Source organism: Tupaia chinensis, unplaced genomic scaffold, assembly GCF_000334495.1.
Source record: "Tupaia chinensis unplaced genomic scaffold, TupChi_1.0 Scaffold000609_1, whole genome shotgun sequence".
Taxonomy (NCBI): Eukaryota; Metazoa; Chordata; class Mammalia; order Scandentia; family Tupaiidae; genus Tupaia; species Tupaia belangeri.
In genome coordinates, this window is record NW_006160128.1 from 2,811,187 (window position 1) to 2,826,112 (window position 14,926).

Genomic DNA, 14,926 nt, shown 5'->3' on the forward strand with positions numbered 1-14,926 from the left:
CAGCTAGGTTTTTTTTTTTTTAACATGCCGAAACATTTTAATATCCAGAACATTCTAAAAACCTTCACATGACTGACTAGAGAGCCTCCCACGTCTTCTGTCAAATGTCTATCCTTATTTCTGTGTCTTGTGCACAGAATTTAAGGAGGCACGAACCGTCAGAATCGCGTAGGGGCAAGATCGGTACGTGAGAGTTCGTGCCTCCTTAAAGCTGTGCGCGCCTGGCTCCTCGCTCACCCCGCCCTAGTCCAACCCGAACGGTTGAATTTTGCTGGCACTTATGGCCCCGGGTGGGGCGCCCGCCCACGCTGCTGTGCTATCTGGAGCCTTTGAAGTGCCAGGCTCCGGTTCTGGGAATTCCTGGTTAAAGCAAAGGACCCCAAAGAGAGAATCGGAATCTAGTTCTCCCACCATCTCTGCCCATTTTTAACCCCAGGAAACCCGCAGCCAACTCTTGCCCCTCACATGCCCCGTAAGTTCACAGCTCTGCCTTGGAGGTTGTTGGGGCTGGTTTCACCCCTCTTTTAATCTCCCCAGCAAACTGCGCCACCTGCAACAGGCAGCAAGCTTCCTGTAGGCTGGAGACTGGCTGGCCCACGCCGGCCCCCCTCCCCCGGGCAGGGCACTTCAGCAACGGAGGTGGGGGGTGGATCTGATCCTCAGCGGCAGTTGGAGTTGAGAGGGCCCTTCCCTAAAGCTCACGGAGTCTCAGGGCCAATTCACCTTTGGAATTGCCTGGAGAAATCTCTTAAAATGAGGATTCCCCAACCCACAAGTCAAAACCTGGGGAGAGGTATGGTCCCTTCTCTCCCATGAATAAAAAGAAAGTATTAATATAGGTTCTGGGCAGGTGCTGCCTTGCTGAGATGTGGCATGGCTAATGGACAGAGCCTCTAGGTGAGAAATCTCCCCTCTCGGGAATACAGTTCTGGGAACTGCAGCCCTGCGTGGAAGGTGTGACTTGGATTATGGAACAGGGACTGCACTTTGGCCCCTGATTGCCCTTTTAGCACAGTCCCTTCTGTGCATTGTTGTACTTGGTGGCCTTGAGTGGGGCTGGAAAAAGCCCTGCAGGTGATTCTGATGTTCAGCCAGATGGGCACCTGTGAGGCCTGCAGAGCTAATGTGACCAGAGGCAACACCCAGTGGTCAGAGGTGACACCATGGCTAGCCCCTTCCTGTGCTAGGGTTTCACAAGACATTCCATGCTGAGGTTCTGCCTCTTTCTTTTTCACCTGCACAAAACAAAAAAGAAACCTAACCTCCAGGAATAGCTTTTAGGGACAGGAGGGAAGGGCCCTTATCTCTACCCAGCAGGTCCAGCCCGCCTGCTCCCATAGCTGAGTCACACCAGCATCCTACTCCACCCTGACCCCTCCCGGTCTGAGGCAGCTGCCAAGGGGCCTTTCTCCCTCCAGGCTGGGTTCTGGAGGTTGGCAGAATTGGTGGCACTGGTGGAGAAGCAGGAAGTCTGGGTTATAGTCCCCACCAAAGACTTGCTGAGCCCTCTAGATAGGGTGATGGCCCTTGTGAACTGTTGAGCCCTTTTTAGCAGTACAGGGAGGTGGGTTTCAGGGTGTTAATGAGAGGGTACTCTACCCCTCCATGTCTGTAAGTTCCCAAGCCATGAAGTACTGGCATTTCCCTGTAGCATCATGGTATGAGGTGGCAGCTGGGATAGAGAGGTGAGTGTATCTGTCAGCTTTCACTGAGTTATGTTGTTGTAACAAAACATCTTCTTGCTAAATCTCAATGTCTACAACATCAAAGGCTTACTTCTCACCCATTTGGCTACAGCGCACTTTCCAAGTCATCTTCATTCCTGGTCCCAACTGTAGGAACAGCCTCATGTGGGCCACAGTAGGCTTGTGGCACAGGGCAAAGAGTCATGGTGGAACTAAGAGTGGTGCTTAAAGCTTCCACTGGGATATGCAACTGACGTTCCGTTCCATTGTTCTAAGGCACAGGCCCAAACTGGAGTCACTGGGGAGGGATGTATAATTCTGCCACAGGAATAGGGCAACGAATAATTGGGAACAGTAATATAACCTGCTACAGTGACCGCTGAAAGGATTCCTTCTCAGGAAGAAAGAACATAATTTGGCCAAAGAGATGGTGTATTGTAATGGAAAGAACAATGTTTTGAATCAGGTCTAGATGTTAAACTGAGCCCAGCCATGTTCTAGCTGTATAAATGCCAGCCAGTTATTAACTTCTTTGAATCTTCATTTTCACCTACAGGATTGACTATAATATCTAAATCATGGGGTAATTTTGAGGGTCCATGACATAATACATATTAAGTCTTTGGCACATATTAGGAACACAGTAGATAGGAAATACCTACTTTCTCCTTCTCCAACTTCAATATTTTATCCAAAACAGGTACTTATTACTAATACTCCTACTAACCTTCCAAGGTCGGGCTCAAATGGAATTGAGAGAACCTACTGTGTGTTTATACGATATGTCACAATTCACTTTCATAAATTCATTTATTTTGTCAAACAACCCTTTGAGGTAGATGCTACTATTAGCCTAAATGAACAATGAGGAAAATGAGGATCAGAGAGGATAAGTAACTTGCCAGAGGTCATGTGGTGGGAGAGGTAGGATTTGAACCTGAGTGTTAGAACAACGGTGTCCCAGAGTGTTCAGATTGGTACTGCTCTATGATGAGAGAAGAACAAAAATTGAGAGTAAGTGCTTGGAAGTGTTTATAGCAGCTGGGCTTTGCCATGTACTCAGGTACATGGTCTCCAACCTTTTTTCATTGGACAGATCTAGTTAGCAGGCTGGCCCAGTGGCCTGGTGGTTAAAGGAGCTGGGTCTTCCATGGCCAACCACATGGTCTGAATCTTTGCCCCTACAGCTTGAAGAAGACATTGGGCACATGTGTATGCATGCCCCAAACCCCAACAAAATGGAAAATTAGAGGAGAAGGGATCATAGTGTGACCATGCCCCACTGGGAGATTCTTTCTCCCTATCTCTCTTTCTCTACTGAGTATATATGCCTTCTGGCAATTAAAAATACACACACACACACACACACACACACACACACACACACATTGTATATACATACAAACCAGTTTGGATGATGTAAAAGTCTTTGCCTCGCTGTGTGTTGGAAGCCATGTTCTGACAGTAGTACCACCCAATTGTCCAACCCCCAGAGAAGTGACGAACCTTGCTCTTTACCACGGGCAGCACCAGAAGCACTGCTCTGGAACCTTGCATTTAGTGGACCTGCTCTGTGAACTGCAGCATCTCGGAGCACGTTATTTATCAAAATGGTACCTGGTTTACACTGCTGGGTGAGGCCGGGAGTTCACCCAGGCCATGGATTCACCTACAAGCCTGTGGCTTGCCCATAGTCCTGTATGTCACAGAACATACTTGATGTTCTGGTGAATAAATGGATGAATTTATTGATGATGGATGATGAATATATATTTCTGTTGTAACAGGGCAACTTGATGGGTAGCCTTGGATAAAGCCATAAATTAGGTTAAAAAATGTCTCTTTAGCTGTGTCTCCTGTCTGCACTTCTAGCCTTTCCCCCCTCCTCCTTTTTGCCTCTGCCCAAGTGTTGTTGTTTTTAACTTTCAGTTTATTTCATGAGAGAGTGTGCAAAAGGGAGTCACAGGCACTCCCTATAGGGTCTCTCCATACTGTGATCTCCTTCCCTCAGTCCACCAGTTGGTCAGGAACTTGGACATGAGCCTTGTAGGCATGTTTCAGGGGAATCCATGGTCAGCCAAGGGACTTCCAGCACTGCAGAGCGGTACACCACTGCTAGTGCTGCTGGGCCGTCTCCTTGTTAATTGTATTAGCCGGATATAAGTTCCCTCCACCCATTCCTTAACCAGACCCTATGCTTTTTCTTTTCTGGGCCTCACTATATTGCCCAGCCTGACTTTGGATTTATGAAGTCCTCCTGCTCCACTTTCCAAGTGGCTAGGATTACAGGCGTGCACTGCCCAAACTTTTGAGTGCTTTCAGAGCGCCCTCCTGGCTGTCCAGGACTCCATATACCTCTTTTTCCTGTGAAAGGGTGTTGTACCCTGGGATTTCCACTGCCCCCTTGCCCAGAAACTTCCAGTAGAGTTCCTTCAGCTGGCTGTGCCCCAGGGGCAGGGATCAACCCTGAAGAGGTTATGCAATCTGGTATGCTCTTTAAAAACATCATCCTTAATGCTGGGATGGATGCCGTGAGACCGGCTTTGTCATACTTTGCTGGCCAGCGGGGATATCATGTGGTGTGTTTATAGAAAGCAGTCTTATCGTATGTATCAAGAATTTTAAAAATGTACCAGCAGATGGCATAATGGTTATGTTGCTGGACTCCCACATGGTTGACCACAGCTCAAGTTTCAGAAAGAGCGGCTTCAAACTCATGTTGGGTGCGTGTGTGTGCATGTCCAAAATCCCAAGAAGAGACTGGAGGAGAAAGGATTATGGTGTGGCTATCCGCCCTGGGGGTTGATTTTTCACTTTCTGTCTCTCTGTATCTCTGGTGACCACCTACATCCTATATGAAAATCTCTCTATAAAAAAAAATAATAAATTAAAAAAAACAAAAAATTTAAAAAACGTATATCCTTTAATCTGAAATTACAGGTTTAGATACAGAGATATTTATCATAGCATTATCTTTAGATTGTCAGAGGGCGTGTGCGTTTGCCAAAGAAAGGAGAAAGTAGCATGGGAGCCGCATCCCGCAGTGCCTTTCCTCCATTGCCTCATCCCATCAGGATCCCCATCAGGATCTGAGGGGCCCAAGTAGCACACTTGACCTGTCTTTTCAAGCTGCCAGAGCCAGGACTCAAACCATGGTTGGCTGTGTGAGATTTGGGTCTCTCTGCTCAGGGCTTAACCACTGCACTACGAGGCCAGAACTATCATGACATTATTTCCACAATTAAAAAAAAAATTTCAACCTAAATAGAAATGATTGAATACATTATAATATAGTTGTAAGAAAATTTCATGCCATCATTAAATTTACATTTTTGAATTATTTTTTAATCTGGTAAAATGACTAGCTATTCTAAGTGGAGAAAGGCAGGGTTCAAAGTTTTAAAATAAAATGTAGTAAAAATATATGTGCATAGGGGCTGGAGGTGATGTGGTGGTTAAGGGCGCCAGACTCGCACGTGGCTGATGGCAGTTTGAGTCCTGGACCCAGCGGCTTGCTTTCCCACTCCCTGCCCCCTCTCTTGCTCACTCACTCACTCTGATCAAGATTTAAAAATAAAGTTAAATCAAATAATTCTTTTATTTAAAAAAATATACGTATGTGTATATAGCAATACTGATCATCAGTTTGAGTGATATAGGTTTGGATAGGTTTTATCACTTTTAGTATTTTCTAAATTTTCTATAATGAATACAATTTTTTTTTTTGAGAGGTTTTCGCTATAGGGTGCGTGCGTTCGCCAGACAGAGACATAGAGAAAGAAAGCGAGAAATCACCCCCCAGGGGGGATGGTCACGCCGCAATCCCTTCTCCTCCATTCTCCTCTCGGGATCTTGGGCACGCACGCACACACACACCCGGCATGAGTTTTAAGCCACCGGGTCTGGGACACGAACTGCGGTCAACTACATGGGAACCCAGCAACATAGCCATTACGCTAACTGCTGGTTCCCATGAACACAATTTTTTAAAAAAGAATTATTTAATTGTATTTATTATCAATATTTAATTTGCTTAAGACATGTGTGCCTACCAGAGACAGAGAGAAAGGGAAAATGAGAAAGCAAGCCACCAAGTCTGAGACTTGAACCATCATCGGATAAATGGGAGTTCAGTACCCTAACCACCACACCACCTGCTGGTCTGTGAAAAGCATGGGAGCATTTTTGAAGTATTTTCTGCTGGCAAAACCTTCTCAGGCCTGCACAGCCTCCCTCTCACTACAAGAGGCTCTTGCAGGGTGCTACAGGGAGAAGAGCCCCTATGTGTGCCAGGAGCCAGCCTTGGGGTAGACTGCCGTTAGCCTGTGCCCTGGTCCTGGCTTTGCCACTAGTCAGCTGCAGGATCTTGGACAAGTCATTTTATTTCTTTGGACCTAGAGGGAAGAGTTTGCATTTATAAAATGAAATGTCAGGGCTGGCAGGTGGCATGGTGGTTAAGGGCACTGGACTCCCACATGGCCGACTGTGGTTTGAGTCCTGGACCTGGTGGCTTGCTTTCTCACTTTCCCTCTCTCTCTCTGTCACTCTGTCCCTCTCTGATCAAATTACAGTAAGTAAATAAATAAAGTTAAATAAAATCATTTTTAAAAGTAAAATAAAATAAAATGTCTGGATTGGGTGATTCTTAAGGGTTAGATTCTGATTTCGTGATTCTGATACACTCATTGAGTCGAGGTATTGATTGTGAATAAGGCTCCGTGATTTATGCTTCTCCATTACATGTATCTTTTTTTTTTTTTTTTTTTGCTATAGGGCATGTGTGCTTGTTGGAGAGAGGGGGAAGTGGGAAATCACCCCAAGGGGAATGGCCATGCCATAGTCCCCTTTCCTCTCAGGATTTTTGGATACACACACATGCCTGGCATGCGTTTCAAGCCACCCAGTCTGAGACTTGGACCACACAGTCAGCAATGCGGGATCCATCCACCCCAACCACCACACTATACTGGCTGGCCCCCTAATACTCTGTATGTATCTTAAACAAGAGACTCTCTCTTTTTTTTTTTTTTTGGAGAGGTTTTTGCTAAAGGATGCGTGCGCTCGCTAGACAGAGAGAGACATAGAGACAGAAAGTGAGAAATCACCCCCCAGGAGGGTTGGTCACGCTGCAATCCCTTCTCCTCCATTCTCCTCTCGGGATCTTGGGCACGCACGCACATGTGCCCGGCATGAGTTCTAAGCCACTGAGTCCGGGATGCGAACTGCGGTCGACTACGTGAGAGTCCAGCGACATAGCCATTATGCTAACTGCTAGTTCCCTTAAACAAGAGACTCTTATCTAAGATAAAAGAATGACTTTCTAATGGTGAAATGTCACATCACCCTGTGAGTCACCTATACCCAAACACACTTAATATTAGGTCTTCAGAAGAGTCTTGATGTATTTTTCTATGCATCATGACTTTCCCAACAACCCAGTAATTTTCTACACCTCATATATCCTAGCCATTATCTGGTCCTTCACGACAGAAAGGAGCAGAGGACTGAGAGGGTTAGGGACTCTCCTATATCTGCCTCTAGTCCTGGAAGGAGAGAAGTATCTTTCTGGAAGAATAAGACAAGTTCCTGGGTCTGGAGCTTCCTTCTCTTCTTTGCCCCAGTCTCAGCTGTTTTCTGCTGTCTGCTTCCTTCTCCCATCCTCCTCCTCCCTGCAGTTGGGCTTATGTCATCATGATCCCCTGGTGGGCTGGTGGCTCAGTCACCACAGCCTGTGGAAGGAAGGGATGTGACTCACACTCCAGGTCCAGGCAGTCAGACTGGATGGGCTAGACAGGGGCTTCCCTAGGACACAGAGCAGGTTCTAGGTGAGCAGAGGCCTCAGCTCCCTCCTGGGAGGAGCATTGCCCAGACAGAACCATTCGCTCTCCTTTTCCCATTTCTATGAATTCACTCAGGCCTTCTCCCCTTGCTGAAGAAAATTCCATCTCTTCTAAGCCTCAAGAGGTTGTGTCTGGGTAGAGCCAATGTATCTGTAAGGAAGGGGATGAACAGATCACAGTTAGAGCCAAAGAGGATTAGGATTTCCCAGCCCACCGTCTCCACACTGGGTTTGAGCCCAGCTACGTTTCATAGCTTGGACAGTTCCCAAGACACAGGTACATCTGCACCACCCCAGGAAGCCAGAGTTTTCTGAGCTAGGGTGTTTCATGAGCTTTATGTCATTAGATTCTGGGAAGTGGCAGTGCTCTTATAATTGGTCCCATTTTACAAATGAGAAAACGGAGGCTCAAAGGATGAAATAATCTGAGAAACCTGAAATGAAAGCCAACAAGGGGGTAGCTGGAATTTGAATGTGGGTGGATGAGATCCAGGACCTACCATAACTTGTGTGGCCTCGGGCAAGTTATGTGACTGCTTGAAGTTTGTTTTCTTGGCTGGAAAAATGAGATAATAAACTCACCTTGGGGCTGGCCCTGAAGCACAGTGGTTAAGCACTATGCACTGGGATCCAGGTCCTGCATGGTCCACCCTCGATTGAATCCCACCCCAGGCAACTTGAAAAACACAGCAGATGCACGTGCCTGCATACCACAAATTTTGACAAGATGGAGAAATGGAGGAAAAGAATTGCAGTGTGACCAGGCCCCACTGGGGGTTCACTTTCTCCAGTGAGTGCACGTGGCCTCTGGAAACAAAAATAAAATTAAAACAACAAAACAAATACTATCTCTTTGCGGAGTTGCTGTTCATCAAATAAGGCCTAGCACCTACTCTAGGCCTGGCTCCAGAAGGTGCAGAGTTGGTGTCTGTTCTAAAATGGAAGCCCTACTGCTTCCAATCTCCATGTGTTGGACCTGCTGGGAGGTCTGACAGCCAGGCAGGGTAGACGGCTAGGGTGGGCCATGACCCTGGCAGTGCAGTGCCGGGACCCTGTATGATTCCCTTGGATGGGGTGAGGGTATATGTCTATTACTTTGATCAGGGCTAGCAGTGTGGCTGGAGCCCCACTGTACGGGCACCCAGGCTGGTTCTGAAAGACACCGCTGGCCTCCCACAGCCTGGAGCAACTTCTCCCATTCTGGAGCCCTTTCTTCCCATCCAGGCATCCAGGGGCCTCCCCATTGCCTGAAGTGCTTGAACAGGGCCCCTCAGGCTGGAGCGCAAATACTGAGTAAGTGTAGCTGTGTCCTCAGGATCACTAGACTAGTACAACTGATGTTTCTTTCTGTTTCAGGCTCTGCTATGGAATGGTAGGATATTGTTGATCTTTATTTAAAATGTTGATGTTGGGGCCATCAGGTGGTGTAGTGGTTAAAGCACTGGACTCTGACATGGCCAACTGCAGTTCAAGACCTAGACCTGGGAGCTTTTTTTTTTTTTTTTTCCCTTCTCTCTACTAAGACTCCACTTGCCTCTACCCCACTTCTTCCTCCGAGTCTTCGTTCCCCCTGGTTGGAGACTGCTCACTTCCTTTCCAGATCAATCCCTGACCCCTCCCTAAACATTGACAACCTTGACGAGCCCCTCAGCTGAGGAGCCAGACTTCAATTGGACGCGCCTCCACAGCGCTGTCATGGAGGCTGTGTACCTGGTAGTGAACGGGGTGGGCCTGATGCTGGACGTGCTGACCTTGGTGTTGGACCTCAACTTCCTGCTGGTGTCCTCCCTCCTGGCTTCCCTGGCCTGGCTCCTGGCCTTCATCTACAACCTGCCACACACGGTACTGACGAGTCTTCTGCATTTGGGCCGTGGAGTCCTGCTTTCACTGCTGTGATGAACTCATGTATCCTATGGCAAAAATCTTAAGATGTTGGTGATTTGTTTAACATGGATTTACTTTATTTTATTTTTATCCTTAAGACAGTTTTGCTATAGGGCATGTGTGCTTGCCAAAGAGACAGGGAAAGACAGAGAGACAGAAAGTGAGAAATCACCCCCAAGGGGGATGACCACGTTGTAATACCTTCTCCTCCATTCTCCTTTCGGGATTTTTGGCATGCTTACGCACCTGTCACAAGGTGTATTTTTTGTTTGTTTGTTTGTTTTTGTTTGTCTGTTTGCTTGTTTTGTTTTTGAAAGAGAGATGTTTTTGCTATTAAGGTGTGTGTGCTCGCTGGAGAGACAGAGAGACAGAAAGTAAGAGTGGGTGACCACGCCGCAATCCCTTCTCCATTCTCCTCTCGGGATTTTGTGCACGTACGCACACACACCTGGCATGAGTTTAAGCCACCAGGTCCAGGACTCGAACTGCAATCGACTACGTGGGAGTCCAGCAAAATAACATAACCATTATGCCATCTGCTGGTCCCATGAGTAATAAACTATCAAACACGGTCAACTACGTGGAAGTCCAGCAACGTAACCATTACGCCATCTGCTGGTCCCTATTTTTATTTATTTAAATTTGCTATAGGGTGCGTGTATTTGCCAGATTGAGACAGAGAGAAAGCGAGTGAGAAAACCACCCCTCCCCAAAAGGGAAGGGCCACAGTGTAATCCGTTCTCTTTACGATTTTGGATGTGCAGGTACACACGTCCAGCATGTAATAGGTCCAGAACTCCAACGCGTCAATTGGCCATGTGGGATCTAGCTGCCTTAACCACCACATCAACTGGCTGGGACAGGATTTTAAAATTTTTCTTTTAGTCACATTGATTTGGATTGTTCGAAAATATTGCAGGTCAAGTGGTGGTGTGCGGTTAAGGCACGTGGATCCCACATGGCGGGCTGTGAGATCAGAATCCCAGCCTAGTGGCTTCAAAACACTCTGCGTGCGTGTGTGCCCCAAATCCTGAAAGGAGGGAGAGATGGAGAAGATTGCAGCATGACCATCCCCCCCAGGTGAGGGGGTGCTCTCTCTCCCACTCCCTCTTTTGCTCTATCTGTGAGAACCCACACCTCTGGCAAAACTGCAATCAATAAATTACGTTAAAATTTTATTAAGTCTAAATTCTTTGTCACCTCCATAAATCGTATCCCTAATGATGGAATCTTCAGCTCTAGCTCTTTGGGGGGCAGCCGGGTGTAATTCAGAGGCAGAGGGCCCTAAAGACTGTGCCTGCGCTGAAACCCGTGACCCTCCTGGTAATGGGAGCTTTTGCCTACGCCCACCACCGGCCAGTATAAAGTTGCCAGCCTCGGTCTACCCAGGCACTCTTCCTCTCCATTTGCCCTGAGCTCAGGAAAGGCTCCGGGTCCCTGGGGTCCTTTCAGTGGTATTCGGTAAGCGCGAGCCCAGGGCCACGCCAGGCAGCACCTGGTTAGGGCTGGCGGGGCAGAGGAGCTGGGTAAGGAGACTGGAGCAGGCACAGGCTCGGGCGCACCTGGATGGGCCACCCTGCCGGGGTCGGAGAGGGCCGGGGCGCGGTTGGCAGACTCTGTACCCTAAGGACTAACCAGGGCCCTGGGCCACCTCAGGTGGGAACGTCATCGCAGATCCTGACCCGCTCTGACTCCCTGCCGGAGAGGCCCTGCAGCCGCGGGCTCTGGACCCGCGCCAGGGAGGCGTCGCCGGCTGTGTCGGAGCCGCTTCCTGGGTGCCGCGGGCTGCGGAGGAACGCAAGGCGCGGGGACAGCGCACCTGGGGTGGCCCCGGCGCGGGCGGCGACATGGAGGAAGGCGTGCTCAAGGAGGGCTTCCTCGTCAAGAGGGTGAGTGCGCGCCGAGCCCTGGACCTTGGCCGGCGTGGGGCGGCCTCGGCTCCCCTGAGCCCGGCCAGGCGTGCCCGGGACAGGACCACACCGCACCCGTCCTCGTCCCCAGCCCGGGTGGTGGGGTCGGGCTGCCTGGCCCTGCCCGGCAGAGCCGCACGTCTGTGGGGACAGGGAGCGGGAGAGAAACTCCGGACGGGAAAGTGCGGCGGCGCAGGCGCAGGCGGGGCGGGCTGGGAGCCCTGCTTGGTTCGGGTTCGGGTCGGCGGGGGCCGGCGGTGTCTTAATTAAAGCCACTAACTGACGCGGTGCGCGTGGGACAGCGTTTAAATATAGCTTATTAAAATAACACGGTGCGCGCCGCAGTAGCTGCGTGTGGGGGTAGGAATGCTCTGCTGCTTACGCACTCGCTGTTTGCCCATCCTGGACGTCTTAGAGTTTAGTTCTCCCCACAGCCCCATTTATCTCTTCCCTTTTAAAATTATTATTATTATTATTATTATTATTATTATTACTTTGTTGCTAGGAGAGAGGACACGTGTGCTCACCAGAGAGAGAGAGAGAGATGGAGACACAAAGAGGGAGAATGTGCCCCTCCCCCACGGGTCAGCCATAATCGCGCTCCACTCTTTCATCCTGCCAGGATTTGGGGCACACATGCACACGTGCCCAGCATGTTCTCCAAGCTGCCTGGCTGGGGTTCAGACCGCTGTTGGCATGTGGGGTCCGGCTCCCTTAAAACCCCCTAGGCTGCTCTGACTTTTTCGTCCAAGGGCCGACAGCACAGAGAGGTTAAGTAACTTGCTGGGGGTCACGGAGAAAGTGGGCCGTAGAGCCGGGATCATATCTACTCAGGTCACCCCCAAACCTTTTCTTCTCTAGCACCGTGCATTATGAGGGCAAGCGTGGTGTCACTGTCACAGGTGAGGAAACAAGCTAAGAGAAATGAAAAAGCTGGCCCAGAGCCCCAGAACTGCCAATAGCTGGGAGGGGAGTCCCGTTCTGACCTCCATCCTCAGTCCTTCCCATCACCCCAGGTGGCCCACAGTAAGAAAGAATTCAAACGAAGCAGGATGCCTGGGCAGGAGGTAGGAAATGAACTGAAAGAGCAGCTGCAAGAGGACATTTGATACTTTAAAATTATTTTTAATTTGAACGTTGATATAACACTAAGCATTGCCTATAGACTTTGGGGGTAAGCCTTTGGGCTCTGCTGAAGTCATAGCTTTGGGAGGGAGATGATGAGGGATGAAGGGGCTTTCCCTTCCCTCACCTCTCCTGGTAGCCAGGTCAGCCCTGAAGTCTCTTATCACTGCGTGTCCCTCGGTCGCTTGCGTGTGGTATTTGGTGAGGCGTGTGGTATTTGGTGAGGCGGGGTGGGCATTTGCTCGGGACTGTAAGCAGGAAGGTAGGAGGCTGATGCCTGATCAAGGGTCAGGTTGGATACAGTGGAATAGATGTCCACGCCCACTTCTTGCCACTGTGACTGAAATGGTGGGTCGGTCCCTCGTGACAGGAAGGTGGGTGCACCTTCGGGAGATGACTGTGGGAACCTTCTGTTTTCACCCTTCACTGCTGCTTGTGAGGTGAGAGGCAGTGTGAGTCTGGGGTTGGTTGGAACTCTGATAGCTGGGCCCTGGTAGGGCCCCATGGAAAAGTGAAATCAACACAGACAAACCCTGCTCAGAGGTGGCTTTCTGGGCCTCACTCTGTTCCCTGGGATTGCCTCAGTGAGTCCCCACTGCTACTGTGCCCAGTCAGGAGGGCTAGAGGGAAAGCCACAGATCCTGCTGGGATGTTGCAGGGAGGATGATGGGTATTTTCTGGTTGGCCTGGCTTGGGGATCCAAGGTGCAGAAAAATGAGTCCAGTACATAGATCTGGCCCCAAAACACTCTCAGAAAGGGGTGCCTTGGCTGAAATGCATAAAGCTCATTGCAGCCAACGTTAGACTGGGATTTGGAGCCGGATCCTGAGGCGAGTGGAAGCCACACCTATTCCTGCACGGGTGTAGTGAGGGATGTGGCCCCAGCACCCTGGCTATGGGCTCTGCCTGCTGATCCATGCATGTGTTCTTCCCCCGCCCACATCCCCTTTCCTCCCACAGGCACTGGAGAAGTTGCAAGGCTGCGGGGGGTGGGGTGGGGGCCACAGATCTGGGAGGGCTTGCAGTCCAGAAGCGGGGCAGGGCCTGAGGTGGAAGCTGGAGTGTGGAATAGTCACCCCCGCCCACATCCCCTTTCCTCCCACAGGCACTGGAGAAGTTGCAAGGCTGCGGGGGGGTGGGGTGGGGGCCACAGATCTGGGAGGGCTTGCAGTCCAGAAGCGGGGCAGGGCCTGAGGTGGAAGCTGGAGTGTGGAATAGTCATCACCGGCGGAGACAGGCAGGCAGGGGCATGAAGGAGCTGGTATTCTGGCCCAGACAAGCAAGCAGAAAGCTTCAGGCCAAAGCAGGGAACTCTCTGGAGAGTGAGGGAGGGAGGGAGGAAGCAAGGGACTCCAGTGAGTAGCACTGCTTTCCTTTAAGAAGAGACAGAAGCACTTTTAGGCTTTGCTCTGGGCTCTTATCTGGAACAATATCACCATGTTAACATGCTTGTGTCAAGGAATTTCCCAAGGAAATACTGTAAAGCTTTATGAACAAAGTGATTTATGTAGTGAGAAAACTGGAAAGAACCGATCTCTATGTTTCCCCCAAATAAATGAATAAAATCACAGTCAGATATTAAATGGTTCTAGTCTTAAAACCCAAAGAGTAAAAATACAAAAGGTATATTAAATAAAAGAAAAAATATGCACAGGAGAAAAAAGACCAGAGGTGTTTTGGAGGCTTGAAGTCCAAAATCAAGATGTTGGTGGAGCCACGATCCCCCTGACATCTGGAGGGGAGAACCCTTCTTGTCCCTTGTAGCTTCTGGTATTTGCAGGTAGTCCTTGGTGTTCTTTGGCTTGTAGATACAGCATTCCAGTCGCAACTTCTTGGTCACATGGCTACCTTTTCCCTGTGTTGCTCTTAGTGTTCGGATTTCTCTCTTCCTATGAATACAGCAATGATACTGGGTTACTGCCTACCCTAATTTGACAGGACCTCAGCTCATCCTAACCTGATCACACCTGCAAAGACCCCATTTCCAAATAAGCTCTCATTCATAGGTGCCAGAGGTTCGAACTTCAGTGCGTCTTTTTGGAAGCACCATTCAATCCATACCAAGTATCATCTCTGCTTTTGGTGGGTTGTAGGACCTTGGCAAGACCTTTCTGGGCTTCTGTTTCCTCATCTTTGAAGTTAGGAAGTCGAGTAGGCTTTTTCTAAGGGTTTCTCTAGCTATGACGTTCTGTGCTTTTTAAGCCAGCCCCGAGGTGCAACCTCAGCTTATAGGCCTTTCCTCCTTCCCCATTTGGGGTTTTAGGAGTTCCAAGCCACTCTGCTCTAGCTGGCCTCGGGCCTCAGCTGCTTGTAGACAAGAAGCCTGAAGACAGAGGCTTCTCTATACCCAGAAACAAATGCCTGGTAAAAGGAGGCCTGGGTTTTATCCTGTTTATACCACTGGTTTTGGTCTCTGACCCACTTGGCTTGGTGACTTTGGACCAGTCACTTGTTCCCTCTGCACATGGTGTAGATTATCTGTA

At 49.4% G+C, this 14,926-nt stretch overlaps 1 protein-coding gene across 2 annotated transcripts in view; it reads left to right on the plus strand.

Annotated features, from left to right (window-relative positions):
- The first annotated feature begins 10,835 nt into the window (after positions 1-10,835).
- PLEK2 (pleckstrin 2) overlaps positions 10,836-14,926 on the plus strand; it is a 24,102-nt gene continuing 20,011 nt past the window's right edge. The window contains exons 1-2 of one of the 2 annotated variants that reach the window (XM_006158785.3): positions 10,836-10,869; positions 11,065-11,297. In XM_006158785.3, the coding sequence (XP_006158847.1) occupies positions 11,256-11,297 (42 nt within the window). In that variant the 5' untranslated portion in view covers positions 10,836-10,869; positions 11,065-11,255. Of the gene's footprint in view, positions 10,870-11,064; positions 11,298-12,297; positions 12,386-14,926 lie in introns of those variants that run through there. The other variant, XM_006158786.3, reaches the window with a different exon arrangement.